The sequence below is a fragment of the Sardina pilchardus genome, chromosome 4 (genome assembly GCF_963854185.1).
Source record: "Sardina pilchardus chromosome 4, fSarPil1.1, whole genome shotgun sequence".
NCBI lineage: Eukaryota > Metazoa > Chordata > Actinopteri > Clupeiformes > Clupeidae > Sardina > Sardina pilchardus.
The window spans coordinates 6,313,265-6,340,462 of record NC_084997.1 but is presented as its reverse complement, the minus strand read 5'-3'; the positions used below and the strand labels follow the sequence as shown (position 1 = coordinate 6,340,462).

General features: G+C 47.1%; 2 protein-coding genes across 3 annotated transcripts in view; both read left to right on the top strand.

Moving 5' to 3' along the window:
- Positions 1-11,610, top strand: part of chn1 (chimerin 1) — a 34,676-nt gene extending 23,066 nt beyond the window's left edge. For both annotated transcript variants that reach the window (XM_062533843.1, XM_062533842.1), the window contains exons 7-13: positions 1,303-1,380; positions 3,078-3,162; positions 7,386-7,559; positions 7,857-7,934; positions 8,932-9,069; positions 9,655-9,760; positions 10,558-11,610. In XM_062533843.1, coding sequence (XP_062389827.1) covers positions 1,303-1,380; positions 3,078-3,162; positions 7,386-7,559; positions 7,857-7,934; positions 8,932-9,069; positions 9,655-9,760; positions 10,558-10,729 — 831 coding nt within the window. In that variant the 3' untranslated portion in view covers positions 10,730-11,610. The remainder of the gene's footprint in view (positions 1-1,302; positions 1,381-3,077; positions 3,163-7,385; positions 7,560-7,856; positions 7,935-8,931; positions 9,070-9,654; positions 9,761-10,557) is intronic.
- A 3,034-nt stretch (positions 11,611-14,644) lies between these two features.
- On the top strand, positions 14,645-27,115 carry LOC134078143 (acetylcholine receptor subunit alpha). The gene is made up of 9 exons (XM_062533840.1): positions 14,645-14,860; positions 16,028-16,170; positions 16,265-16,309; positions 16,493-16,602; positions 17,114-17,309; positions 17,522-17,759; positions 25,084-25,307; positions 25,777-26,016; positions 26,195-27,115. Exons 1-9 carry the CDS (start codon positions 14,815-14,817, stop codon positions 26,324-26,326), a joined length of 1,374 nt encoding a protein of 457 aa, XP_062389824.1. The 5' UTR covers positions 14,645-14,814; the 3' UTR covers positions 26,327-27,115.
- The last annotated feature ends 83 nt before the right edge of the window (positions 27,116-27,198 follow it).

Genomic DNA, 27,198 nt, shown 5'->3' with positions numbered 1-27,198 from the left:
AGACCAAATTACTGTTGCCTTTGTTTGTGAAATGTGATTTCTTTTGGAATTTTTTTTTGTCCTGCTCAGTGAATCTCCCCGATAATTACCATGTCTCTGTATGGCAAGCTTTGTGTAGTGCAGGACATATTGGTTTCAGTCCAAGCAAACTGACCACAAATAGAGACACAAGACCCCCCCCCCTCTGCTCGGCTCCTTACAAAAGGCTGGTTTGTGGAGGTGCTGGTGCTGGTGGGCTGTGGAGGTGGCATGATCTGGCCACGCCGAGCAGCACCAGAGCTGAGCTGAACTTATCTGAACTGAGCCCAGCACAGGGGATGATGCATGACTCATTCATTGCTCATTATCGTCCCACGCTCCCACTCCAGTCCTTCCAAGCCTGCCTGCCTGCCTGCCGCCTCCTCCTCCGCTCTCTCCCAGCGGACAACACAGGGGGGGGGAGCGGGCCGCCATCCAGCCCTGCCAGCAGCTCCCTGATTGGCTGTCGTGACCTGCCTAAGCCTGCACGACTAGCGTTAAGGCCCTCCCCCCACTCTCTTCCTGCCTCCCTCCCTCCCTCCCTCCTCCTCTCCCTCCTCCCCCCATCTCTCTCCCTCTCGGCGGCAGCAGCATCCACTGGCAGTGTGCTGCTGAGCTTCCAGGGAGACTATCAGGTCTGTGCAGGGAGGACAGGATTACCACGAGCACTCCTCTCATCTGCATATAGATGCCCACAGAGCGGGCCGCTGAGGCACCCATGACCAGCGCAGGCTCCTGCTCTTCTCTGGACACACAGCGCAGGACTTGATAGAGTTGGCCGGCCATTCTTTTGCTCTGCTGCTGCTGGTGTTTGTTTTGCCCTCATCTTCCTGTGTTTGGATTTTTTTTTGGGTGCGCAGAGTTCAGAGAACAGAAGTCGCCTTCAGCTGGACTTGTTTTGCTTTTAAGCGCTGGTTCTTTTGTCTCTTCTTTCGTGGCTCGGTCGTGCTCCAAAACCAGGAAAATGCAAGAAATATGTCGTCTTACAGGATAACTCAATAGAATAGAGGAATTTTCTCTCTCTCTCGCGCGCGCGCTCTCTCTCATTTGACAAAGCTCCTACTCTCTCTCAGGCCTCAGTAGTGTAGACTAGCGCCTAGTGTCAAAATGCCGTCCAGAGAGTCCTACTCGGTACGCAAGGGGGAGAAGTCCCTGGTCCAGAGCAAGTCCAAGCAGGAGAGTAACCAGCAGGACATTCTGGCGGCCGCGCTGGGCATGCGGATGGGACCGCAGAAGCCTCCCGCCACCATCTGGCAACCTCTCAAACTCTTTGCCTATTCACAGCTCACCTCGCTGGTGCGCCGCGCCACGCTCAAGGAGACGGACCGCGCGCCCAAGTACGAGAAAGTGCACAACTTCAAGGTAAGGAGACAACAACACTTTCATCCTCTTCATGTTATCAACTGACCGTTAGCTGTGTGTCTGTTGTAATCATGCATGGCCGTGAGAAGGGTTTGTGTGTGCAGGCTAGCTGAGCAGGAGAGTTTGGTGGGGTTTCTATGGTTGCACTGGGCTAGAGGGGAAGCTCTCTCCCTAGGAGACCAGGAGAAGGGGAGGGAGGGGGGGGGTTGAGTGAGTCTGGGGGGTGTTGTGGACTGAAAGGAAGCGGACCCCTCAAACAAGGACTGTTGTGGGTCTGTTCAGAGAGCCTTTTTCAAAAAACAAATCTGTTGGGCTGTGTGTGCGCTGCCGCGGACTGTGTGGGACGGCAGATGGGGGAGATTAGGCTGTAGTAGGGGCAACCGTTTAGGGGGGGTAGCCTGTGTGTGTGTGTGTGTGTGTGTGTGTGTGTGTGTGTGTGTGTGTGTGTGTGTGTGTGTGTGTGTGTGTGTGTGTGTGTCTGCCTCAGTCAGCAGCCCCACTCACTCACTCCCTGGCTAGCTCAGGGCTGGTTAATGAAGAAGGGGAAGTGGAGGTACCTCTGTGGCCTGATGGAAGTGCTGACTCCTCCAGAGCCCCCTGTGTGTGTGTGTGTGTGTGTGTGTGTGTGTGTGTTAGTAATGGACTCCCAGACACCACTCTCTTGCTCCCCATTCACACAGCTCAGCACAGCGTAGCGTAGCACACAGCCCGGCTCACACACTCCATCACCGGCAACAGCAACAACAAACACTAGCCCACAGTCAACCAAGGACCCAACAGACTCCACATACCACAGAGGGAAAGAGGCAATATCACCATTGAGCTGCTGATTCATTATGCATGCCTTTGTGTGTTGATCATTTTAATGTGGAGGGATAGATGTGGTTGCCTTATATTTTTACTGAAATATGAAACACAGATACATTCAATCCGTCTATCCAGAATCCGCCCCCATCAAGCCACAAGAGGAACAAACAGCTCCATATCCATAAGAGCTAACTGCATTCAGATGCTCTGTCATTGCAGTGCAGAGTAGCCCAGCGGTTCTCATGGAGGCTGTTGTGGGGTCTGGTAGTGAGTCCCCCACTCCTCCTGCCAGGCTCTTTAGAGCAGGGCTGTACTACTGCCTCACCTGCTCCTCTCCTTGTGCCTGCTGCCTTCACGGCTGATTAGCTGGGAGTGCCCCCCTGCCCTGGATCTCCCTCACAGGAGCGCTCCGGTCCCCCCTGCCATCCAGGGAAGTGCTGCTGTCTCGTCCCCAGACAAACGGGGCCAGTGGCGCTCGCTGATTGGCTGCGCTGTTACCTGGTGGAGTGTGTCTCGCTGGCTTGCGGCGGCCACCTCGCTGCCGCGCTGCTCCTTAATTGGTTGAGTGGATTAGGCGCGTGGGCAGATTTGACCACGACTGCGATCGACGCCTCGCAACTTTACCAGCCGGATAATCTCTCCCCCTCCCCTCCCCCCCTCCTCTTGGGGCGCGTGTTTTTGGGGAGACTCTTTGTGAATGTGTGAGTGTGTGTATGTCTTTGTGTGGCAGTGAGGCGCTGCGTAAGTGTGTTGATGGTTGTGTGCATGTTTGTTTTTTTTTTGTGTGTGTGTGTGTGTGTGTGTGTTTTGTGTGTGTTTGTGTTAAATAAAGAATTCAAATATGTATTTGTGTGTGTGTTGGAGACTGACTGACTTCTGACTACTTGCAGGTCCACACGTTCCGAGGACCTCACTGGTGTGAATACTGTGCCAACTTCATGTGGGGGCTCATCGCTCAGGGAGTCAAATGTGCAGGTACAAAACACACACACACACACACACACACACACACACACACAGACACACACACACACAGACACAGGGACTACACACAGGGACTACAAGAAATACATCAGTCAACGTTTATGTAACACACAGCATCGTTCACAGTGGAATGTGGGTAACCTGAATTCCAGCTGAAGTGAAAGTTTAATGTGTCATAATGTGTTACATAAAGCCGCCAGATGACAGAGTTGTGTAACAGGACAGAATGAGGACTTATATGGCGCTGTACATCTCAGATTAAGAGTGTTGGCATTAATGCATCTCACTAATGTACTCGCTGATGGCTCCTCTTGGGCTGCAGTCTCGCTAAGACTCAAGGAAGACAGTGCTTGCCTGTGCATTTCCATCAACACAACAATGATGGATGTTCCTGCACACAGGAAGGGCTTTTAAATATGCATTTAAGTACGGCCTATATACATGTGAGAGGGAGGAGGAGGAGGGGGCTGCTCTTTTAGCCTCATTTAACTCCAGCTGAACATTTATATAAGAGTACCTCATATAGGGGCTGATGATGGATTGATGCTCTATCAGTATGGGACCATTTCAAATCCTTTTGTTGGGCTTCATCTCTAGTGACTGTGGCTCACTGCTGTTTATTTTTTCTGTTTTTATATCTACATTACTGGCGTGTAGCAGCATAATCAGTCTTTATGCTGGATGATGAAATATCAACTCTCTGTTTGAAAGCCATTTAGGAAGGAGATTGGGGGAGCATCCTTTGTTACCAGTTCCCCAACTGTTTGATGAAAAAAAAAGATCTACAATTTTATCCAATTTAGTAATATTGGATGATTTATCATGTTATTCATCAGAAACATAATAATGAGGGGGGGATGGGTTAAATCTGAATGGAATGGGAAAAGCATCATGCTTTTATTATGGTGCGATATGCACCCAATACCCCCTTAGGCACGCAGTGCAATCTGCATGATGCAATCATTTACTCACAGTCTGTATTCAAAAGGAGTCTGTCTCTATGGCACGGAAATCTCCGACACTATTTCCCATTTCTATTTTTTTTCCACCCACAATGAATGAGGGAACTGGTATCAGAATGTGGAAATGAAATGGGCTGATGTGTGTGTATTTATGTTTTATTTATAGGACAAAGTGAGCGACACATATGTTTTCAGATACTCTGCGGATGAATTATTTATGAATTGATTTTGAAAGCAGCTTGTGTTCAAAGCGCTTATTTAGTGGAGGTGCTCTTTGCGCCGTCCTTGTTTCCTGCGTTTGCTTTCTCTGTTTTTGCTGTGCCTTTGCCCATTGACGAAGTGCTGATGGTAGAAAGTAGGACAGCGAAGTCTTATTTGATGTTTAAATTTGCTCTCGGGCTTGGAGAGGGAGGGAGAAGAAGGAGTGGAGCTGTGCCCTCCCCACTCTTTTTGGAGAGGGGGGGACGTGTGAACAGTTTTTGGGCTGGTGCCAGCGAGTTGTCCCCTGCCTCTGCGTGTTGTGCCACATTTCCTCATCAGAGAACAACCCCCTGCTCTCCCCACACACTCTCTCTCCCTCTCGCGCGCTCGCTCTCTTTCTCCCGCAAGCACACACACACACACACACACACACCACCCCCAGCCTCATGCCATCATGCTTGTGAAGAAAAACAAAGCTGGCATGCCTCTGTAATGAGGAGAGAGGCAGTGCGCCATGGGGATGGAGCTCTATTCCACACACACACACACACACACACACACACACACACACATTCACTATTCACTCAAGGACACATACAGACGCACACACATGAACACATTGAAATTCAGCTGCCACAGCCCAGGCTGGTTTTTCAATGCATCTCCCATTGCCTTTCTGTGGGAAGTGGCGGCTGATGTACAATGGTGGCAGCAGCACAGCCCTTCCCCTGGTATGATCCTCAGTGCGGCGAGTAAACACAGCGGAGGAGGGCAGAGCAGAGCAGAGCAGGGGCGAGGCGGGGGGGGGTAACGGGGGCTCCTCCAGGAGAGGTCAGCGCATAGAGAAAAGGGGGTCCTGACATTGTAATGAGGTGCTTATGAGCCCCTGGTGGCCTACCCCCCTTTAGCCTCACCTTCAGTATTCTAGCTACAAACCTGCCCCACCAACCCCCACCCCCCCTCCTCAGCCCTCCCACCCGCCAGCCACGCTCATCCTCCAGACAACGGCGCTTCACCATGGCGACGGTAGCTGATGCTCCGCACCGCACCGCCTCCGGGGCCCCCAGACCGTCCCCAAGGGTGTGTCCTCTCCCGGCCCACCTGGGACCCAGGGGTCATCCGTGAGCTGACAGGCAGAGCACGCCCGCGGTGGACCTCCGCTGCTCTTAAAAAGGGAACGCACCAACGGGGTGCCCTCTATTAAAAGCCATGTCTCCTTCCACAGCACTGGGGTCTGTCTCTCCTTAAGTAATTACATTTCTGCACTGCTGCATTCAAATGAAGGCTGGACTCCTCAAGGGGCCTTTATTTTAATCAACCACTGTCAGTTTTCTTTTTTTTTTTTTTTTCCGGCTGAAGTCGGCGTTTTTCTTTTTTTTTTTTTCATTTCAGCAGTCAGCACAATGTTTTCCATTTCCCCCCGTCTCGTTTTAATTTGATCCATAATAGAAGCAAGCCGCGGCGCTTCTTTTACATGTGCTGTAGCGGAACATTTTTCAGGCCTTTCTATTCTATCACAAAATTTCATCTGATTAAGAGGAGATTTGGGGGAAGCCGGTGTGTGTTTTTTTTCTCTCTTAATGTGCTGAGCTCTTTTAGAGGACTTGAAAGCGGAGTGGCGCTGGAAGCTTGAAAGAGATGGCCCATTTAAGGCAGGGAAATGAGGTCTAGTGTAGCCCGCAGCGCGCTCAGCCACCGCCTCCACGGCCATTGTGTGCAGGCACAGATTTGGACGAGAGTGGGCCGTGCCAGCCCCGCACTATCTCCCTTTTTTCTCTTTCTGTCCCTCTCCTCCAGGCCACATTGTTTTCAGTGAGCCTTTAATTCTCCCTAAGAGCCCCCCCTCCCCCTTCCCCTCCCCTCACACTACACAAAGCAGAGCGGCAGCAGTCGCCTCTCTCTCTCCCCCTCTCTGTCTCTCTGTGTCTCTCTCTCCCTCCCTCTCTCTCTCTCTCTCCCTCCTCAGCATCTGTTGTCACTGGGCTGCTGCCTGCCGCTGCCCCGCTGCATGGTGGGACGGTGGTGGACGTGGCTCTGGAGCAGCTGGCCACCTCCACTCCCCCGTGTGTCCACTCAGTGCCCCAGACAGAGCACAGCTCCTTTCAGAGGGTGGAGGGGTGGGGGGGGGCACACACACACACACACTCTCGCTTTTTCAAGTGTTGTGTAAAAGGTTGATTTGGGCCGGTCTCGGCCGTGTTGGAGTGTGCGCAGCGAGGATGAGTTGGTATTAGTGTAATAGCGCCACAGAAAGCGGCTTATTCGCTAGCTCTCACATGTTCCCTTGATTGATTCTTACTTGGCTCGTTCGCCAGCGCTGAGGACATGTGTATGTGTGCGGGGTTCTGTGGAGAGTGTTTACATGGAGCGGGGTGAAATAAGGATATTTAACCTCACGATTTTGTAAACCATCAAGGTAATCGTTTATGTTTTCCTGTTCTAGCAGCTGTGGACACATTTGCGCTTTGAGTGGATAGATGTTGTTTTGCTCGGGTCTTTGGTTCGTTTACATTTTTCCACATTTTCTTTGTTTTCTTGGTCTTAAAATTTCAGTATTAAATTTTCTTTGAATGTTTTATTTGTGTCAAATTTTTGTATTTTGAAGTGCTACAAGGGTGAGGAATTGGCAGGGGTTGATCCTGCATGCATATTACATGAGGGTCCTTTGTTTGCTGGACATTTGCTGAAGGGTTTCAAGGTGACACTGGTAATGTCATTGGCAGCCAATCAAAAAGTGATGACATCGGCTGTGAGTGGATGCTCAAGTGGTCAATGAAACTACGTAGGCAGTTCTATTGATCACAGAGACTGAAACCACAGCAAAGCCATGAGTGGGACTAAAGCTTGTCACAGCACATATGCTAACTAATAGCAGACAGCAGAAATATTTATCACAAGCTCCACAGGGAGAACATTCCAGAGAACTATAGGAACCCTCTATAACAGCGTATTACTGCGTCTAGTGTGCACATGACAATTTTGTTCATAAACGTTTTCATATTTTCTACTCACTGACATTTTTCTCTTTTTTTGGTTTGTCCTCCTTTCTAGATTGCGGTTTGAATGTCCATAAGCAGTGCTCTAAAATGGTGCCCAACGACTGCAAGCCGGACCTGAAGCACGTGAAGAAGGTGTACAGCTGTGACCTGACCACCCTGGTGAAGGCCCACAACAGCAAGCGGCCCATGGTGGTGGACATGTGCATACGGGAGATCGAGTCCAGAGGTAGCCAGCACTCATACATATGCACACACACATATGCGCAGACACACATGCATATGCGCAGACACACATACACATACACATATGCGCAGACACATACACATGGTGCACATAAATAATAAACATGCATGCACATGCCCACAATCAACATTGGCAACATATACATAAACATGCCCATATGTTCAAAAGCACACACACATGTGCACATAAACACATAGATGTTTGTGATGGTTTGTTTTAGATTTGAAAACGCTATAGTGTTTAAACGTTGAAGTAATTGTGAGGCTTTTCCTTCTACAGGCTTGAAGTCCGAGGGAATCTACCGGGTGTCTGGATTCAGTGATTTGATAGAAGATGCCAAGCTGACGTTCGACAGAGGTACAGCAACTCTCGCGTCCTCTTTCATGCACACAGCCCTGTTGTCGGTGGGAAAGTTCACTGTCCATGTGGCATATTTAGGTCAGCCTGCTCTTCCATGCTGAAGTGAGGCCCTTTGTGTGTGTGTTCAGATGCTGTATGCTGCATTACGACACATGAATGTGGGGCTTAAGGTCCATCTGTGTGCGGGCAGCTTGTACCGATGTGACCTCTGCATGGGGATTGGCAGCAGCAGCATCAGCAGCAGTGGCAGCTCTGTTCTGTCCTGTCCTGCTCTGCTCTGCTCTGCTCAGCCTCTCATCAGTAAACATGGGGCTCAGTGACAGGCCCGAGCTCAGTCAGGCAAAACCCCCCTCGAAATGTCACCCCGCAAGAAAGGGATTCCACAAGAACCCGGCCCAATCTGCAGGGGCTCTCCAGAATGCATGAGGAATGGAGATGAGCCTCCTCTCTTATCTACCCCACTCGGAGCACTCGGAGCACGGGGGGGCTGCGGCGCCGCACTGGGTAGCCTGTGGGATTATGGGAAAGCCTGGAGCCACGCTCGCCTCTCTGGGAGGCTGGGTGAAGGAGATGTCCCGTGGCAGTATGTCAGGGTAGCGCTCTCGCTCTCGCTCGCTTTCCCTCTCTCCACACACACACACACACACACACACAGGCCTGCAGCAGATCTAGGCCACGCTCAGCACTGGGGAGCGGCAGGCCCGCCCCAAGACTGCAGTCAGCAGAAGTAGGCCCAGCCTTTGATGACCCTTTAGAAATTAGAGCGCCCACATAACCACGCCGCTGCAAACACGCTTGTCCAAAGGCATCCTGTCTCAGGGGCCGCTTCTCTGTTTAAGTAAGATGGGGGGGGGGGGGACTGAGTAGGAGTGCTGAGACAGAAATCCTGTCTCTATTCCATCACCCAGATGCATGTTCGGTGTTTTTAGTTCAACACTTTGATCTTCTGTTCTCCTGTGTGTAACGTGCCGTCTTTTCTCATTCCTCCACCCAGATGGAGAGAAGGCCGACATCTCTGTGAACGTTTATGAAGATATCAATATCATCACCGGTGCACTTAAGCTGTACTTCAGGGACTTGCCCATCCCGGTCATCACGTACGACGCCTACCCCAAGTTCATCGAGGCCGCAAGTGAGTATGCAGCTGCAGCAGAGTCCATTTGCCTGGCGTGTCCAGTAGACTTCAGCCTGATTGCATTATTTCCAGCCCACACGGTGATTTGTTGCACATTTGCTGTGCCCATGACTCTGGGGGGCTGGGGGTATCAGATTAGGGTGGAAATTCGGCACAGTAATTCCACCGAGCGTGATAATTGCATCAAGAGAGCGTTTTACCCATTGGCGTCTCCATGGAAATGTAAGGCTTAGGCCTGAAATGTTTTTTTTGTGTGTGTGACTGTTTGTGTGTGAAGTATCACCATAGCTCTCAGGCTCTCTTAATAACTTTCCCCCCAAACTCAATTCTCCTACTTTTTCTCATCTGAGAAAGTAGTTGCTGAAGTGATTGATAAAGACAACTTTCCCAGCTCTGAGCTGTTTGCTACCGTGGCAGAAATGTGCTTTTTTCCGCCTCCGCGTGACTCACAGTTGAGAGCCGCAGTGCAAATGAGTAGCCTGGGGGCAGAGAGGAGAGGCCTGTCCACAGTCAGGCCACTGTGTGCTCGCTGCTTTGGTGACTGGCTGATGGTGACTGATTGTTTTGTGTGTGTGTGTTTAGAGTTTACGGACCTTGACGAGCGCCTGGAAGCGCTGCACGAGGCTCTGAAGCTGCTGCCGCCGGCCCACCACGAGACGCTGCGCTATCTCATGGCCCACCTCAAAAGGTTCGCTCCCATCCATTACGCACACCCCTGCTGAGTCACGTCCAGACACGGCCATTTCCCCTCACTCTCCACTTCTCTCTCAAAACAACACAACACAACACAACACAACACTCTCCACTTCTCCCTCAACAAAACACAACACAACACAACACAACACTCTCCACTCCTCCCTCAACACAACACAATACAACACAACACTCCACTTCTCCCTCAACAAAACACAACACAACACAACACAACACAACACTCTCCACTCCTCCCTCAACACAACACAACACTCTCCACTTCTCCCTCAACACAACACAACACTCTCCACTTCTCCTTCAACAAAACACAACACAACAAAACACAACACTCTCCACTTCTCCCTCAACACAACACAACACAACACAACACTCTCCACTCCTCCCTCAACACAACACAACACTCTCCACTCCTCCCTCAACACAACACAACACAATACAACACAACACTCTCCACTTCTCCCTCAACACAACACAACATAACACAACACTCTCCACTTCTCCGTCAACACAACACAATACAACACAACACTCCACTTCTCCCTCAACAAAACAACACAACACAACACTCTCCACTCCTCCCTCAACTCAACACAATACTATCCTTCCATTTTCTCCCTCCTTTGTTCACTTTTCTCTTCTGACATGTTCTTATTGCGTAAAGTCTTTTGTATTCTGGATGGAGAGGCTGCTTTCCCTTTGGTGTTGGACTGCTTGTGTTCTCCATAGGTGTGTCTGACCAGGGTCATCACTGTGTTTCTCTGTTGTTTTCAGGGTGACCCAAAATGAGAAGGACAACTTGATGAACGCAGAAAACCTCGGCATCGTCTTCGGGCCGACTCTCATGCGAGCGCCCGACCTGGACGCCATGACGGCCCTCAACGACATCCGCTACCAACGGCAGGTGGTGGAGACCCTCATCAAGAACGAGGACATCCTGTTTTAAATTCACAGCCGCGCCCTGCCTCCAAACCTCCAACATGAAGGAATCAAAGAAACGCTTTTGATACACGACAGATTGACTCTGTCTGGTATTTCTTTGGTGCAAAGACTTGAAACCTTTTGAAGGACCCGATGTAATTCTAGTCTCAGTGGCTCCGCGCTCAGTGGATGCAGTACTAACACTCAGCCTCACGTTCGTTCTTTTCTCCCTGTGTCATGGCTGTGGATTATGGACCTTGATCTTGCATGTCTTCCTCCCCATTTTTGTCGGGGGTTTGTTGAGAAACGCAGACTTTGCAGAGCAGATTTTGCAGAGTGTCTTTATTTTGGATAGCTTCGTAGCCGTAACCCCAGCATGTGTTCTCTCTCTTTTTTTTAAGATTGTGAAGTTCAAAAGCATTGTGACTGTGCTTTTATTTTATTTTTTTATTTTGTCCTGTGGATGTACAGTAGCTCCTGGTGGACCGAAAGGGCAAATTGTTTTTGTGAAACATTGTCTACAGTACCTGGATGTAATAGATCATGTTAAATCAATCACTCGTCATAATTTCTCTTGATAACCACTTCTCTCTGCCTCTTAGGTTTTTATATGCAGTATCAAGTCAGGTGGATTTCAGAGCCTCCTATTTAAACAGACAACAATCAATGTTTTTACTGTTAAAATTCCATTTGTGCTAGCCTCACACTCACCTCAAATTCTATTGCACTCCACCTCCAACCTTATTTGTACAGCTCCTGATTTCATTGTAATGTTTTTGTTTGATTTGTATTAGATTTTGCGCATGGAAACGTTAATTTATTAAACTTTACTTTACTAGAAATCTGTGTACAGAGCCAACTAATTGATTTGGTTGCACACAATAAAGTAATCCATGTTTTGAGCCATTTTTTAATATCAAACCCTTGATTATTATTCATGGTTATTATTTCCATTCCGCTGCTGCTAATGAACCTGCTGCAATAATACACAGAGAGTGACCTTGAGGAGGGGGCCGGCTGCGTTGGTTGTGTACACATTTAGACTGACATCCAGCCACCTCCGTAAACGCAGTCACGTGACTCCTGCCAGCAGACCCCTCAATCTCCATGTCCGTCACGCTCATTCGGTGGGAGATGAGGATGGACCTGACAGGACCTCAGGCGCCGTCCTCTCTCCGCAGCGAGGAGATTTTTAATTGCTGGATACATATGCATACAGTGTCACTTGGGATTTACTGCATTTAGTGTTTAATTATACCACAGGCAATGTTTTTCCACACCCACACACTGACGCGCAGTCAGCCCTTATCTCCCACATTCACAGATGTATGTGCAAAATATTACCTGCCAAGATGTGGTAGAGAAAGAGAATTAATGGATTATAACTATATTCTATCAACATTTTGTTTTGCATTTACTCACTGTAATCATCAGATAACCCAAGCAGAGCTGCCAGTGATTGTGTTCCTAGGCTGCAGAAAGAGAGCACCTTCCTCCTGGCAGTAGAGACTGCAGCTGGCATTTGCTAATTTGCCATGAAATCCCATTAAATCATGCACCATTGTTCTGTGCCGTAATTGTGGAAACCGTAGCTTTGATGTAGGATTATTAAAAGCCATAAAGCCTGACAAGACCTGACCTTTCTAAGTTTACCACCTTCTGTTCTCTTTCTGTATTCAGCCCATGTATATTAAACCCATGTAAGGCGGAATGTGCACAGTATGGTTTGTGCCCACTTTTTAATACGTACAGTAGGCTAAGGCATTTATTGTTGATATCAGTTTGTTTTGCCTTCCTAATGAAAGGAGTGAACTTGGGTCATAAATTACTTGAGAATTCAAGTGCAGCATGTATACTGACAATGGCATACATTTAGTGGTAATTGTTAACATGAAAAACTTAATTGGGTGTTAATTTGCAAAGAACTGAGGCAAGAAGTGTTCAAAATGGATGCTCCAGTTACATGTGTAGCTTACAATACGTGTAACTGGCATATATACGGAATTATTTATTTTTCCATGATTTCATTATCTTTTCATTGTTCAAACCCAACAGTTAAATTGTGCACACTAGTTTGCATTGTTCCCACAGAGGAATATTGTATTGTAACTATAGCTGCATGCCTCTCCATTATGAATGTCACTTCATTTCCCCCCCATTAATTATGGGATTGCTTTATGATTTGGAATGCTACGGTCCCTCTGATCCATAAGATGACTGACCTTTCTTTGTTGATTGAACTGAGATGCAGCGACATTTCTCTGCTCAGCACGCTGACCCACATAGCTAAATGCTAATGCATACTGAAATATTGAAATGGCTTCTGATTATTCACAGGAAAATGTGGGACGCCTCTTTTTCTGTGATTCGTTTTCTGTGATTTCCAGCGTAATGTTAGTTTCACCCACTTCTTTTGTAATGCTCCGCTTTTGTTTGAAGCACGTCATCGCTGAGAACATCGTTGGATGAGACGCATACCAGCCAGGTACTCTCAGACACATTTTTGTCTTGCTGGCTATAATTATCACGTTTATATTTAGTGTGCGAAAACACCTTCAGGGTGAACTTGCCCATGGGGCTCTTGCAGCCACATGCAGAAAGTGGAAGAATGTGAAACATGTAACCTCTCGCTGACAGTTCTATCTTTAAAAGAACATGTTATGTAAAAATATCCTCTCTAACATTATAATCTCTGCCATGGAAATGCTAATCTACATAATCCCAGCTGCCACAGACACACTCATAGCAGGGCTGCACTAGAGTGGCATCTCAGTCTGTAGTGGGTATTCCACACCAACTAGGCCTACACAAGATCTGTTTTTAAGAAAAATATAATCACTTATCAAAAACAAAATGTTACGGCTAGAATTAAAGCTCTCTCGTCTTTGTCTTTATTCTTTTCTCTCTCACACACTCCATGTCTCTCCTTTTTCTTTCTATTTCGGGGCACCGGTTGGTTTTCTGAAAGGCCTTGTTGTAGCAGAAAGAGATGGCGCAGCCCAGCTGCCAGACCGTAGTGAGGCTGACTGAACATTTTCAAAGGCTTTTCTCTGTCACCTCCCTTAAACCCCCCCAAGGTCGAATGGGTTTCATTTTGGCAGAGGGGCTATGAGAGGGGGGATGGGGCCGTAGACTCAGGTGCTCTGTCCAGGCATGGGCCAGGAGAAAGGGACAGGCACCAATCTTAATTCAGCAATCACCCAAAGTTGCCATTTGCCTCTAAAGAAGACGAATGAGGTGGAGGTGGAGGGTGAGTGAGCGTCTGGTTGAGTGAGCGTCTGGTTGAGTGAGTGTCTGGCGGTGGTGGGGGAAGCGAGTGGCCTCCTCCCATCACCGCCTCCACGGGGAAGGGCAGGTGTGCTGTCCAGGAGGGGCCAGGGGCGCTATGTCATCTGCACCAAAAAAAACACAAGTGTCCTCACTACCTATTTTATGTCAGTTTTAATAAACACATAAAAAAATAAATGAACAAATAAGCGATTATTTTACAGCACTGAAACCATGGCTTCACTCGGAAGTGTCTTGATGCTGAAGTAATTATACGGTAGTACAAAGGACCCTTGAGAAACACCCTCAGGCGCTATCAGATTGCACTCTGAAAGAGCCATGTTGTTTTTGTTCACCTGACATGTTGGGCTCGTCCCTCTTGGGCTTACATTGTGTAGTATTTGCATGAACAGCATTTAAAGCAGACAGGCTCCTTTGAAAACCAAATTAGACTTCAGCTGAATTAAAACACAAGACTTGTGCTGTTTGCCGTCCTGGATATTGATATCTTAAATGTGGTCGATCATAATGAGATATCCATATCCTGTCCAGAGCAGCTGAGGTCCAGGACTTCACGTGTGTGACATATGAGCTGGCGAGCTGCCTGGCACATCTGACTGATGGCATGTGTGAGATGACTGAGGAGTTTCACCCAGATCCGCTCTCAGCGCCACAGTTGTCATTTGGGGAGTAGAGTGGTGGGCATTGGTCGCAGGACTCACTGACCGAGACATTGTCCGCTAAACTTCTAAATGGACGCCTCTTCTCCTCTCTTACTGTGAGAGAGGACGAAAAGCTGGTCTGTTTCTGGAGTAATATGCCAGAGAGGAACTAAACGGCATCATGAGCTGGTTTTATTGTGTGTGTTCTCTCCTCCTTGTGCTGGCAGGTAGGTTCTGTGTGCTGTTTTAAGCACTGTGAGTTTTAAGCATGATACTAACTAACACAAATAACTGACATAACACCAAACTTAAATCACAAAAAACAATGCGTGCATTTTTTGGTGTAACATTTAGGTGATAAACTAACAAGCTCACGGCACATATTTGTGACACATTCTAAAACATTGTTTTATTATTATTTACACGTAGATCACATATCATTTCTCCATTATGGATCCAAGAGTTTGAAAGAGTTTACAAAGGGGATAACAGCTGTGTTTTTCAAAGCATCCTAAATGGAGCGGTGATTGGCAGATGCAGGTGTAATGTTGAACTGTTGTTGACAAGTTTGTGATTTGCACTTTTACCTCTCATGCCTGCTCATTATTCTAACCAGGAGACTGCTAGACCGGTTGTTGTTTTGACTGGCAATATTCAACACATTTTATCTGAAGGTCAAACTCTGATGAAATGTGATACTACCGGACGTCTCAGACTTGGGGAGGAAGTAACAAATGCTTTCCTGCAACTCAATCTGCAACGGCCTTTTTACACATCCTCATGGGAACCTGAGCTCAAAATCAGACTCATCACTTGGGTTCATTAATATTAACATAATATACACCATTTAATTTTTTATATTTTTATTTTGTTGCTAATAATTGTTAATATATATATATATATATATATATATATATATATATATATATATATATATATACAGTATATATATAATAACTGAGCAAAGCGACTGTTGGCTAGACAGCTAGAATTCAATATTGACATTTCACCTACCGTAATTTCCCAACTATTAGCCGCGGCTTATACATTGATTTTGCAAACATTTTTCAGCTATGAGGTTAATACATGGGGGCAGTTAATATGGTATTAATATGGTTTGGTTTATTTTAACCTGCATAAAACACTATCCTGTGGCTTATACAATGTGGCTAATACATGGGAAATACTGTAACTGTTTTTAATAACCTATTGATGCCACCAGACAGAACAATCCCTGTGACCAGACATAGACACAAATATAGACAGCCCTGTGGGCTTAACAGATGAACAGTTGGACTCATACTCTTTGTCTATATAGCATAATCACTGCCACAGCTAGCCATAACGATCTGAAACGCTGCCACTTTCAGCAGAAGCCCTTGTGTTTCCTCTAGGTTCTGGCTCCTGCTCTGATGATGAAACGCGTCTGGTGAAAACCTTATTCACAGGCTACAACAAAGTAGTCCGCCCTGTCAATCACTTCAAGGACCCTGTTGTGGTTACCGTTGGGCTGCAGCTTATCCAGCTCATTAGTGTGGTATGGAAATACAGTCTTTTTCTTCTCCCGTGCCAACATTCATATGGATGCCCTCACTCCCCACACTCACCCAGTTTGTTTGTGTCTCTGACAGGACGAAGTCAATCAGATTGTCACAAGCAACGTCAGACTGAAGCAGGTGTGTTTTCTCAATCTCTTCTTAAGCTTTGTCTCTCAAACCAGACAGCTGGTTTGAATCTAAAAACAACCGTCCATGATTAAAATGATCATTTTCACTCATGACTTGCACAATCTTGTTTTGAATCTTATCATGCAAAGATTCTCAAATTATACTGTATAATTCTATTCTCGACCCTCACAGAAATGGAAAGATGTGAATTTACAGTGGAATCCTGACGATTATGGAGGAATCCAAAAGATAAGAATCCCATCCACGGACCTTTGGCGCCCTGACCTCGTTCTCTACAATAAGTAAGAATGATGGATTTTTTCCTCTCTCTCTCTCTCTCTCTCTCTCTCTCTCTCTCTCTCTCTCTCTCTCTCTCTCTCTCTCTCTCTCTCTCTCTCTCTCTCTACGGGTCAGCTCTGGTTCCCCGTGATGTCCGCAGACAGCCTCTGATAGAGCTGTTGATAGTTTCTCATCACATGACCTTTTTTTTCCACACAGTGCAGTAAGGGGGTGGAGGAAGGAAAATGGCGGGGGGGTGAGGGCTCAGGTTTCATCGCGCTAAATCGGGCCTCGGCATCGCAGGTTCACACACACATATGCTGCGTCTGATACGATGCTGTTTCTCCCTGACAACCAGCCTCCTGCCACACGGGCACTGGTGCCCGCCTCCGCTCTGGTTGGTTGGCACTGGCGCGCGCGGGTGGTGTTCTGGTGGAGCCGCGCACCAGCTCCAGGCAGTGTTGTCTCTGTGTGTTAACGTTATCTCTCTCCCCCTCCCTCTCGTGCCCCTGCGTGTTTTTTGGTGCCCTGCAGTGCTGACGGTGACTTTGCCATCGTGCACGAGACCAAAGTGTTGCTGGAGTACGACGGCATGATCACTTGGAACCCGCCCGCCATCTTCAAGAGCTACTGTGAGATCATCGTGCTCCACTTCCCCTTCGACTTGCAGAACTGCACCATGAAACTGGGCACCTGGACCTACGATGGCCTGCTGGTCGTCATCAATCCAGTAACTACCGCTCAAGCATTCACATCAACTCACTCACATGGGGCATCCATCCTAATCCCCTTTTGACGGCAGTTTGTAAACATTCCCAACACACAGCCATAAATTCACAATGTGACTCACAGGATGGAGTCAGTTAATGCAGTGCTCTAGCTTAGAACCAAACTCCGTGGTCTTTAAGAGTGTGAGCTTGACGCTGACTCCTTCACCCCCAGGACCACGACCGGCCTGACCTGAGCAACTTCATGGAGAGCGGTGAGTGGGTGATGAAGGACTACCGCAGCTGGAAGCACTGGGTCTACTACGCCTGCTGCCCGGACACGCCCTACCTGGACATCACCTACCACTTCCTGATGCTGCGCCTGCCGCTCTACTTCATCGTCAACGTCATCATCCCCTGCATGCTCTTCTCCTTCCTCACAGGCCTGGTGTTCTACCTGCCCACGGACTCTGGTAGGACCTGCTGTCTGCACCCACGCATCCTCACAGGAGCATTGCCTAGAGTGCCTCTCAACCTCTCTCCTCTCTCCTTGGTCCTCCAGGCTCGTTCCCACTGATCTACAACTGAATCTATAACACTGGATAGACTATCCCATTGTTGCCGCCCCATCATTCTTTATCTAGATCAGTGAGGACGAGGACCGAGGAAGGAAGGGAGGATGTATAAAAGATGAATGAGAGGCACCCCTAGTGTACCTATCAGGGCTTTACAATCTTGTTTATGTTGTTGATGTATCAGGGAGGCAATAGTTTGATACGGTGCACCTCAAACCTGAAGCCTGCTGTGTTGCTATATAGTCTGTACACAGAATGAGAATGGCACATCGTGAGCCTAAATTTACGTAACAGAACATGATATTTGGTGAGCACGTGGAATGAGGATATTTCCATTTTACACTCGTTTTTGGATGCAGCGCAAGCTCTTTGGCATGAGGCTCTGATGTAAGCCGTGTCAAGTCGGAGCACGGTGACTGATGTGGCAGCGCTTGTTTCTGGCCCCGCGCCCCCGTCCTCCTCCCCCCCCCCCCCACCTCAAAGCCCGGGTGCTCCGCCATGGCTGGGAGCCTGGCTGCCTTTAATGCATAATACATCAGTGCGCGCCTATTCCTGCTCCGTCCCCCCCCGCTACCCTGTGCAGCTAAAGCGGTGACACTGATCTGTGTGGGATTGCACGCCGTCTCTGTGTATGCTGGTCTACGACCGGGCTGTTTTACGACCGTTGGCAGCCGGATCTCCCTTCTATGCAATATCGGTGTGAGAGTGGAGGGGAATTAAAACACAACCCAGATCTCCTCTCTGCGGGCTGCCGCATTAACCCGTCTGTTGGGCACCCCCTGGTACTCCACCAGCAAAAGAACATAAGGGCAGTATGCTATAGTAGTGACCCACACTGATTTCCTGATCTCAGTGCAGTAAGAGGCTTTACAGATGGGGTCTCAGCTGCCCTCTGTGTACAGCATGGTGGGGTTCTGGACTGGGTTAAGCTTGGTTGGACACCCACCCCCCATCCACGCTCCAGGACACAGCTATGGCCTCCGACTCCCAGAGAGACCTTCCCCCCTCCTGTCGTATGGACCACTTCTCAAGGAGAGGTGGAGGCATTACATCGGAGAGAGGAAGGGCTATATGTCACCGACCCTCCGCGTCACATCACCACGCTTGTCCGCCTGAGTCAGGGTTGATTCATCACCGTGAGTGGCAGAGGCTGATTTATTTGTTTCTCTCCTCTAAGGCTGTGATGGGTGGTGAGGCGCTGTGGAACAAGTGCAATTATCACTCACGGCTCTGTCACACCATCGCCCTCTAAAGCACTTAATCACCAAGGGCTTGAAGAAGCAGGCGCTGGATGGGCTGATAAGTCTCTCACAAGTAAATGAGAATAAGCAGCACCCACTGATCAGGCCAATGTACTTGGTTAAGGTATTGATTTATCAGATGGTTTAAACTGCAGCTATCTCAGCCATCACTATTTCACCAGCAATTGTAGTGTTTACTTTGAACAAATTGGCTCTAGTCAGCGAGAGAGGGTCTCTATTAACACACCATGAAATGAAAGGAAAGCCGTCTGTGTGTAAAATATGGGCTTAGATTCCGTCTTTCATGTTATGTGGCTGGTGAATTCTAACTGCTCAGCCGATTGTGCCACCTGATCTGGGTCCAGAGATTAGAGGAGTTCCAGTGAGCGGGATCTGATTCTGCCGTGTGCAGCTGTCCCTTGTCCCTTATGGGGCCAGAGAAACATGCCCCCGGCCTTTTCACCACTATGACCTTGCGGCAGTTGTTTGTCTCCAGTAACATACTATCTATAGACCACTATGCCATGCTGGACACAAGCCCTCAAAGATATTCCAGTAAAACAGTTTATAGTCTTATCCTCTGTAGTAACTTGGACACGGCTCTACAGTGAACTATGAACAGATTTGGAATGTTAAAATAACACCAAAGTATGTTACAAGTTTCTATATATTTCTAGTGTCACAACCACCGGGCTCAAGGTAGCCGTGACATTAAAAATGGGGACCACACTGTAGCTAAAGGTTTAAATATTACATATTTTATTATAACATTAAAAGAGTAAAGTCAGTAAATGATAAAGAAAAGTGTAATGCAAAGTGTCTAGGGGTGATCAAACAAAGAGTGTAAAACCGCGACGTCTATGTGCAAAGCTGGCAACGGGTTGCGGCTCTCCCCAGAGGAGCAGCCATGGAGCGCAGAGAGCAGGCCCAAGCGAATGAGCAGAGAGCAGCGCCAAGATCAGAGAGCCAGAGAGAACGCGTCCATTCCTCCTTCGTCGTTATATAGCACCACCCATTACTCCAAACACCAATGGGGTCCTTTCTCTGCAAATCAGGGAAACAAGGGGCAGAGCCCACACAGGCATTAGACCAGAGGGCGCGCAACCCCAGGACTGACCAGCAGGGTCTTAACATTCCCCCTCCCTTAAAGACAGAGACCCACCTAAGTGGGACTCTGTAAAGTACCACCAAACACCCAAGTCAACCTTACTGTGTTAACTGGCGCAACTGTCCTGTGCCACCTAACACAGCTAAACATCACGTTTGAAATATTTCTAAAATTCATCATTTTATTTCAAAAACTATTAAAAACCATGACTAGCATAACAATGTAACATTTGAATTTGCATAATTCTAATTAAACCCACAATTCCCATTTTTAGCAGTGTGCAAACCACCAACCACAACTCATCCAGCCATAGGTCTTATGGACTGTTATGTCCAATCACACCAACCACCACCAAGTGAAAATGCCCCATCTCAATTTCCCCACCACCCCTCCCAAACCTCTACTCCTGCTCCACCGGCAATCCAGGTACCTTGGAAAGCATATTTAAGGAAACGATAACAGGAGAAAAGGGAACAAGAGGAACAGAGGACACAAACAGAACATTACTCAATGATCCAGGAGTGAAACAATACTGGTGTCACTGGATGTTACCATCAGCCTGCTGCAGCACTGCCCCAGCACCCATCTGAAGTTGGAATGGCCTGTCCAGCCAGGGCTGCCGGCACAGGTGCAGTGCTGAGGAGTGATTCAATGACAAAAAGACGTTTCCATTTAACAGCCCTACCCAATCTTACCCCCCCTTCCAGGAGGTTTGTGATCAGACAAACCAAAAGTACTTCAGCACCCAAAACCTTATTTTTATCTGGCCCCACACGATTGAAATGCTGGCGAAACGGCAAGGCCTCACCACCATGTTTGAGGAGATCCGTGCACCTCAGCGTGTCTAACCGAACAGGAAAAGTCAAAATCAACGCCTTAAACTCATCAGCTTGATCTGATGGAAGAAGGTCTAATAACGTATCCAAGCTAGCCAACACTGCAGAATAATTTAGCCTAGGCTGCAGCACCGCATCCTCAGGGCCAATCTCCTCAACCTCCGCTGCCACCAAAGATTGACAAGAGGGCCCAGTGTCCAAGACAGCCACTGCAACAGGTAACACCTCCCCACCCCCTTGACTAGGACTAGGGATTTGGGGATAGTAAGGCTTTAGCAGATTAATATGGCACAACTGCTTAGATCGTTTCCTATCCGGAGTGTCTAACAGGTAGTCGTAGTCAGACATCCGCCGAGCAACAGAGTAGGTACCGTTCAGTACACTCACATGGGCCTTAACCTCCTCTAACCAGTCCTTTAACAGAAACAAAGGACTACAGACTTCATTCTGTGCTGCCACAACCTCCTCACAGGAAAGAGTAGGTAGTAACAGAGGCAAATTTAAACTAGCACAGTCTTTTACAGACTCCAATTCCTGCTCCCCTCCCTGGGTATGACTTGCACCAGTCACCACACAGGGGGTGAGCACTTCAGGAAAATCAGACTCTGGCAAATCAGATGCTGTATTTACTATCGGAGGCGGTAAGCTCTCAGGCCACACACGCCCACCTACCAAGTTATTACCCAAAATCACATCTATACCCTCTACAGGCAGAGACTGACGTACAGCCAAAACAACTTCACTGCTTACAAGTTCTGACTCCAAAACCAGCCGATGCAACGGAACAGAAATAGTGTCCATTCCGATACCCCGGATAAGGACACATGTCCCCGTGTCAGACACTTGTGAGAAAGGCAGAAGAGATTTTAAAACAAACGATTCAGATGATCCAGTGTCACGCAGAACGCGCACTGGCACCTTCTGGTCATTTCCAACCAATGACACATAACCAGATGTAATGAAGGGTCTATAGCCATCACTGGCACACACTTGTGACTGCTCTAAAGGAAGCTCCTCACTGCAAAGATCAGTGCTCTCACTCACTGAACTCAACGAGACGTCTTCTCCAGCATTACAATTAGCTATACCCTTTTGACAAACAGAAGGCACAATTCTGGCAGCACAACCCACACTCTTGATTGTACTCTTTCCGCATCGCTTCTCCTTTAACTTAGGGCAAGAGTTTTTCCAATGCCCAGACTCCCCACAATAGTTACAAAGATCCTCTGGATCAAGTTGTTTATCAGTAAAAACATGCCCAGTATCATATTTAGTTGCTGAATAGGGTTTTCTTCCTACACTAGAATCATGCCTAGATGTTCTGGAGTCATATTTAAAAGAATTAAAACGACGGGAACAATAATCTTCATCATTTGCACGGACACCATGCTTATGAGTCAAGATATATTTATCGGCCAACACAGCAGCAGCCGCTGCAGTTCCAACCTCATGCTCATTTATGTAAGTGGTAATATGAGCAGGTAAGATGCTCTTAAATTGTTCTAATAACACCAACTCACACAATTGAGCAAAAGTTTTGACACCCTCAGCTGCACGCCAGCGATTAAAGAGACTAGACAATTCGCGCACTAGCTCCAAGTGTGTTTGTTTCTCCTGTTTGCGCCAGTTTCGAAATTTCTGTCTATAGGCTTCTGGAATCAATTCATACGCTTTGAGAATTGTCTGTTTCACAATATCATATTTTCTACAGTCTGAATCGTCTAAAGATATATATGCCTGTTGTGCTTTTCCTGTAATTACACTTTGTAGCAATAGAACACAATCTGAATCAGACCATTGATAGTCTCTTGCCAATCTCTCAAAAAGACAGAAAAACAAGTCAGGGTCACGTTCATCAAACTTAGGTAAAAGCTTAACCATGTGTGAAATTTTTGGCTGTGAGGGGGGGCCTCCAGGATTATCGCCCAGTGTCCGTCCCTCTCTCGCCAATTTCAAACGGTCTTCCTCTAGTTCAATTTTTTTGTATTCCAGCTCACGGTCTTTTTCTCGCTGTAATCGATGTTCTTCTCTCTCTAGCCGTTCACGTTCATGCTCTTTTTCTAGCTCCAACTGTTTGCGTTCACGCTCTATGCGTTCTCGTTCGTGCTCCTTTTCTCGCTCTAACCGTTCTCGTTCGTGCCCCTTTTCTCGCTCTAACCGTTCTCGTTCGCGTTCTTTTGCTAAAAACTCATCTCTTTTTTGTTGCATTTCAAGCAATTTCATTTGTTGTTCAAAAGACAAAGATGAACTTTCACTAGGTGATGCTGCCATAGCACCAAGAGTGCCAAGGGGAGTTGACGACTGAGTTGGGCTCTCAACGTCTGGTGCTGGGTCTAAAGAAAAAATCTCTCTTTCACCCAATTTCTCCATAATGAACTGTAACAAATCGTCTTTTGTAATGCTTTTCGAGATAGCGGAATGAATATTATAGTGCTCGGCTACTTTAAAAAGTTGTTTTTTATTTAAAGTTTTTAATCCACCTAATGAAGGTGCAGCCAAAAACGTAGGCCTACTAACATCCATTCAAACACGATACAAATGCTCAACAGCGAAAAAATTAGGCCACTATTCAATCAAATTATGCCAGAACAAATTACCATTCGACTACAAGCGCTAAAACAGTCTACTCCATCTAAACACGGTAGACTACCAATTTCGTCAATGTAATGCCAAAACAGTCAGCACGCTACAAACAGTAGGCTACAAATATTTTATACAAAAATCTGGCAATCCAAATGCACTTACCTATTCAAAGGCCTACGTATGTGCCAAACAAAACAGCCTGCTGAAACGGAACAGGTGTAACCAAACAAGCACTCGCTCAAATTCTCTCAGCTACAAACAAACATTTGCGTTACGCGCAGATCAGACAATATAACGTGGCTCTTAATGCAACGAAGGGCTAAAATTTAGACCTAGAGCTCCCCGCATCTAAAACCCCCAAAAGAAAAAACCTATGTCCACAACCTAAGTCTTCACGTGTCGTAGCGATTAGGCTTCACAGCCCCCCCGCGTTTGACACGCAAACTTAACAAATAAGCTGTAAAGGAAACAAAAAACTTTTGAGCGGTCTCACCTACGGCAGGGTGTTCACGTTGCTCCAGTTGTCCAAATTGTTCTGTTTTCTCTTCGCTGCATCAAAAAAACCACAAAATTCACTAATCCACCGAACATGCACTCAAAATGTTTGTTCGAAGTTCAAAGCGGAAACGAAGCGCTCTTCAGACGACGCGTCACTACTAAAATTACCCAATAGCTACAGGGATTACCCCAATTACACAATCAGCTGAGCCTATGCATGAATGAAACGCTTAGACTCACCAAAATAGCAGCCAATACTGCGTGCGACGGCACAATTGCACAAAGTTAGACTGGCGAAATCAATCACGGCGTCTATCACTGAAGTATTCTAGGAAAATCGAACGAAAACTCCTAAATCCAATTTTAAACCGGCGAAAAAACCGGACGAGTCGCCCACATGTCACAACCACCGGGCTCAAGGTAGCCGTGACATTAAAAATGGGGACCACACTGTAGCTAAAGGTTTAAATATTACATATTTTATTATAACATTAAAAGAGTAAAGTCAGTAAATGATAAAGAAAAGTGTAATGCAAAGTGTCTAGGGGTGATCAAACAAAGAGTGTAAAACCGCGACGTCTATGTGCAAAGCTGGCAACGGGTTGCGGCTCTCCCCAGAGGAGCAGCCATGGAGCGCAGAGAGCAGGCCCAAGCGAATGAGCAGAGAGCAGCGCCAAGATCAGAGAGCCAGAGAGAACGCGTCCATTCCTCCTTCGTCGTTATATAGCACCACCCATTACTCCAAACACCAATGGGGTCCTTTCTCTGCAAATCAGGGAAACAAGGGGCAGAGCCCACACAGGCATTAGACCAGAGGGCGCGCAACCCCAGGACTGACCAGCAGGGTCTTAACACTAGATATTAGATTTGTTTCTCTATAAAACAGAGGAGTTGATGTTTTCCTTATGTGTCCGTCTGTCTCTCCTATACACTCTGTGGGATGTGCTGTCTCTCAGGTGAGAAGATGACCCTGAGCATCTCTGTCCTGCTGTCTCTGACTGTGTTCCTGCTGGTCATTGTGGAGCTCATCCCCTCCACCTCCAGCGCTGTGCCCCTGATAGGGAAGTACATGCTGTTCACCATGGTCTTCGTCATCGCCTCCATCATCATCACCGTCATCGTCATCAACACCCACCACCGCTCCCCCAGCACACACACTATGCCTGAATGGGTTCGCAAGGTGAGCGCAAGAGGGAGGCTCTTCTACACTGGTGCTCAAGTCACTGTCACTACACTTCAGCACCCACGACACCCCAGACAGGGCTAATGTACTCTAAGGTCATTATGTAAATACTGAGCGTATGTCATGTCCACAGATCTAGCTGGCAATTATTTAGATGGACATAAATTAGACACATATAACATAAACAATTCTTTATTATCAAAAATGTATTTTTCCTCTGATCAAAATTTGTCTTGGTAAATGATGAAATGATGAAACCCTGTACTGGTGAAGTGGATAATGCCCCAGTGCTGCCATCTACAGTATGTTAGTGCTTCACTCTGGTTTAGGAAGTAAAACGTGTCCCATGTCTGGTATGGGCTGCTTCATAGCACAACGATTTGTGTCATAGAAAGCTCTTTGTGTAGCACATCAGGCCTCCTCACTGCATAAAGTATACCAATCATTTGACATGCTCTTTCACCAGATTTTCATCGATACCATTCCCAACCTCATGTTCTTCTCTACGATGAAGCGACCATCCCTAGAGAAGCAAGCCAAGACCATCTATTCTCCTGAACTTGACATTTCAGACATCTCTGGCAAGCCACATCCAGCACCTGTCACGTATGAGTCCCCCGTGCTCAGAAATCCAGATGTACGCAGTGCCATTGAAGGGGTCAAGTACATTGCCGAGACCATGAAATCGGACGAGGAGTCCAACAATGTAAGAGACACAGACCTAAGAGAGCCATGTTCCTTTTTCCTCACAATACTGTACATTTACAATGGGAATAGTTGGAGTTTATTGCTACAGTTGCAGCCAGTGGCTGTGCATGTTTTGCATGAGTTGTGTGTGTTGTCTTTGATGTCTGGTTAATTGCCGGCCCTTGTTCTCTCCCCAGGCCTGCGAGGAGTGGAAGTTTGTTGCCATGGTGCTGGACCACATTCTGCTTTGTGTCTTCATGGCCGTCTGCATTATCGGCACTCTCGGGGTGTTTGCCGGCCGCCTCATTGAACTCAGCCTGCAACCCTAAAAAGCAGCGACGCTCTTCATGTGAAGCATTAACATGACTAATCAACAATTCTCTGGAATTGGAAAAGGGATTAATTCCAGACGTTTGAAAAAATATAGACATTTTAAGAGTATTCAATTTGTACAGACCAATGTCTGGTGTTTCTTTTTGTCCTTTTTGGAGTACTGACAGGCATCGTATTTTCATAGCAATTACAGAAATGTGTGCCTTGTAAAAGAGATGACTCTGGGACACACATGAGATCCATAAAAAGTCAATAAGATCTAACCAGCCTAGAAACATCCAAAACCCAGGCATTTGTGCTAGCTAATAATATGAAATGCACACTGAATGCATGGGGTGGACTCCTACCATGGTGAAATCAGGCTGAGTTTAGCTGAAATATGCTTACAATACTTCCACAATTTAAAAAAGCATGGCCCCTTGACAGAATAGAGTTACATGAAGGATCTTCCCTCCTATTGTTAGACTGAGTTAAGACTGAAGTGAGGAATTCAGAAAATAAAAGATACGGGTTGGTGTGCACTGTGTTCCCAGTGGAGGTTGCTAAATCTGGCTGCCTGCATCTCACTGTCCGTGGAGCATCTGGGGTTATATTTATACAGTATAGTCTGTGTGATTTTACTTTTTTTAGCAATGTCAGTGCGACATCTCTTCTAACTGAAATGTGTATGTATGTCTAATTTCTAACTTTTCACTTAACGTTACTGTCTTCCAGTATTGTATCAATGTATCTTTATTTGATTATTAACCGTTTTAATAATAGAATAAACCAAGGATTTGAAATAAGCTTTGAACTTCCTCTGCCTTTGTATCACTTGGGCTCCAGAACTATGTACCACTAGACATGTCGCTTTACCTCCAAGTCCCAT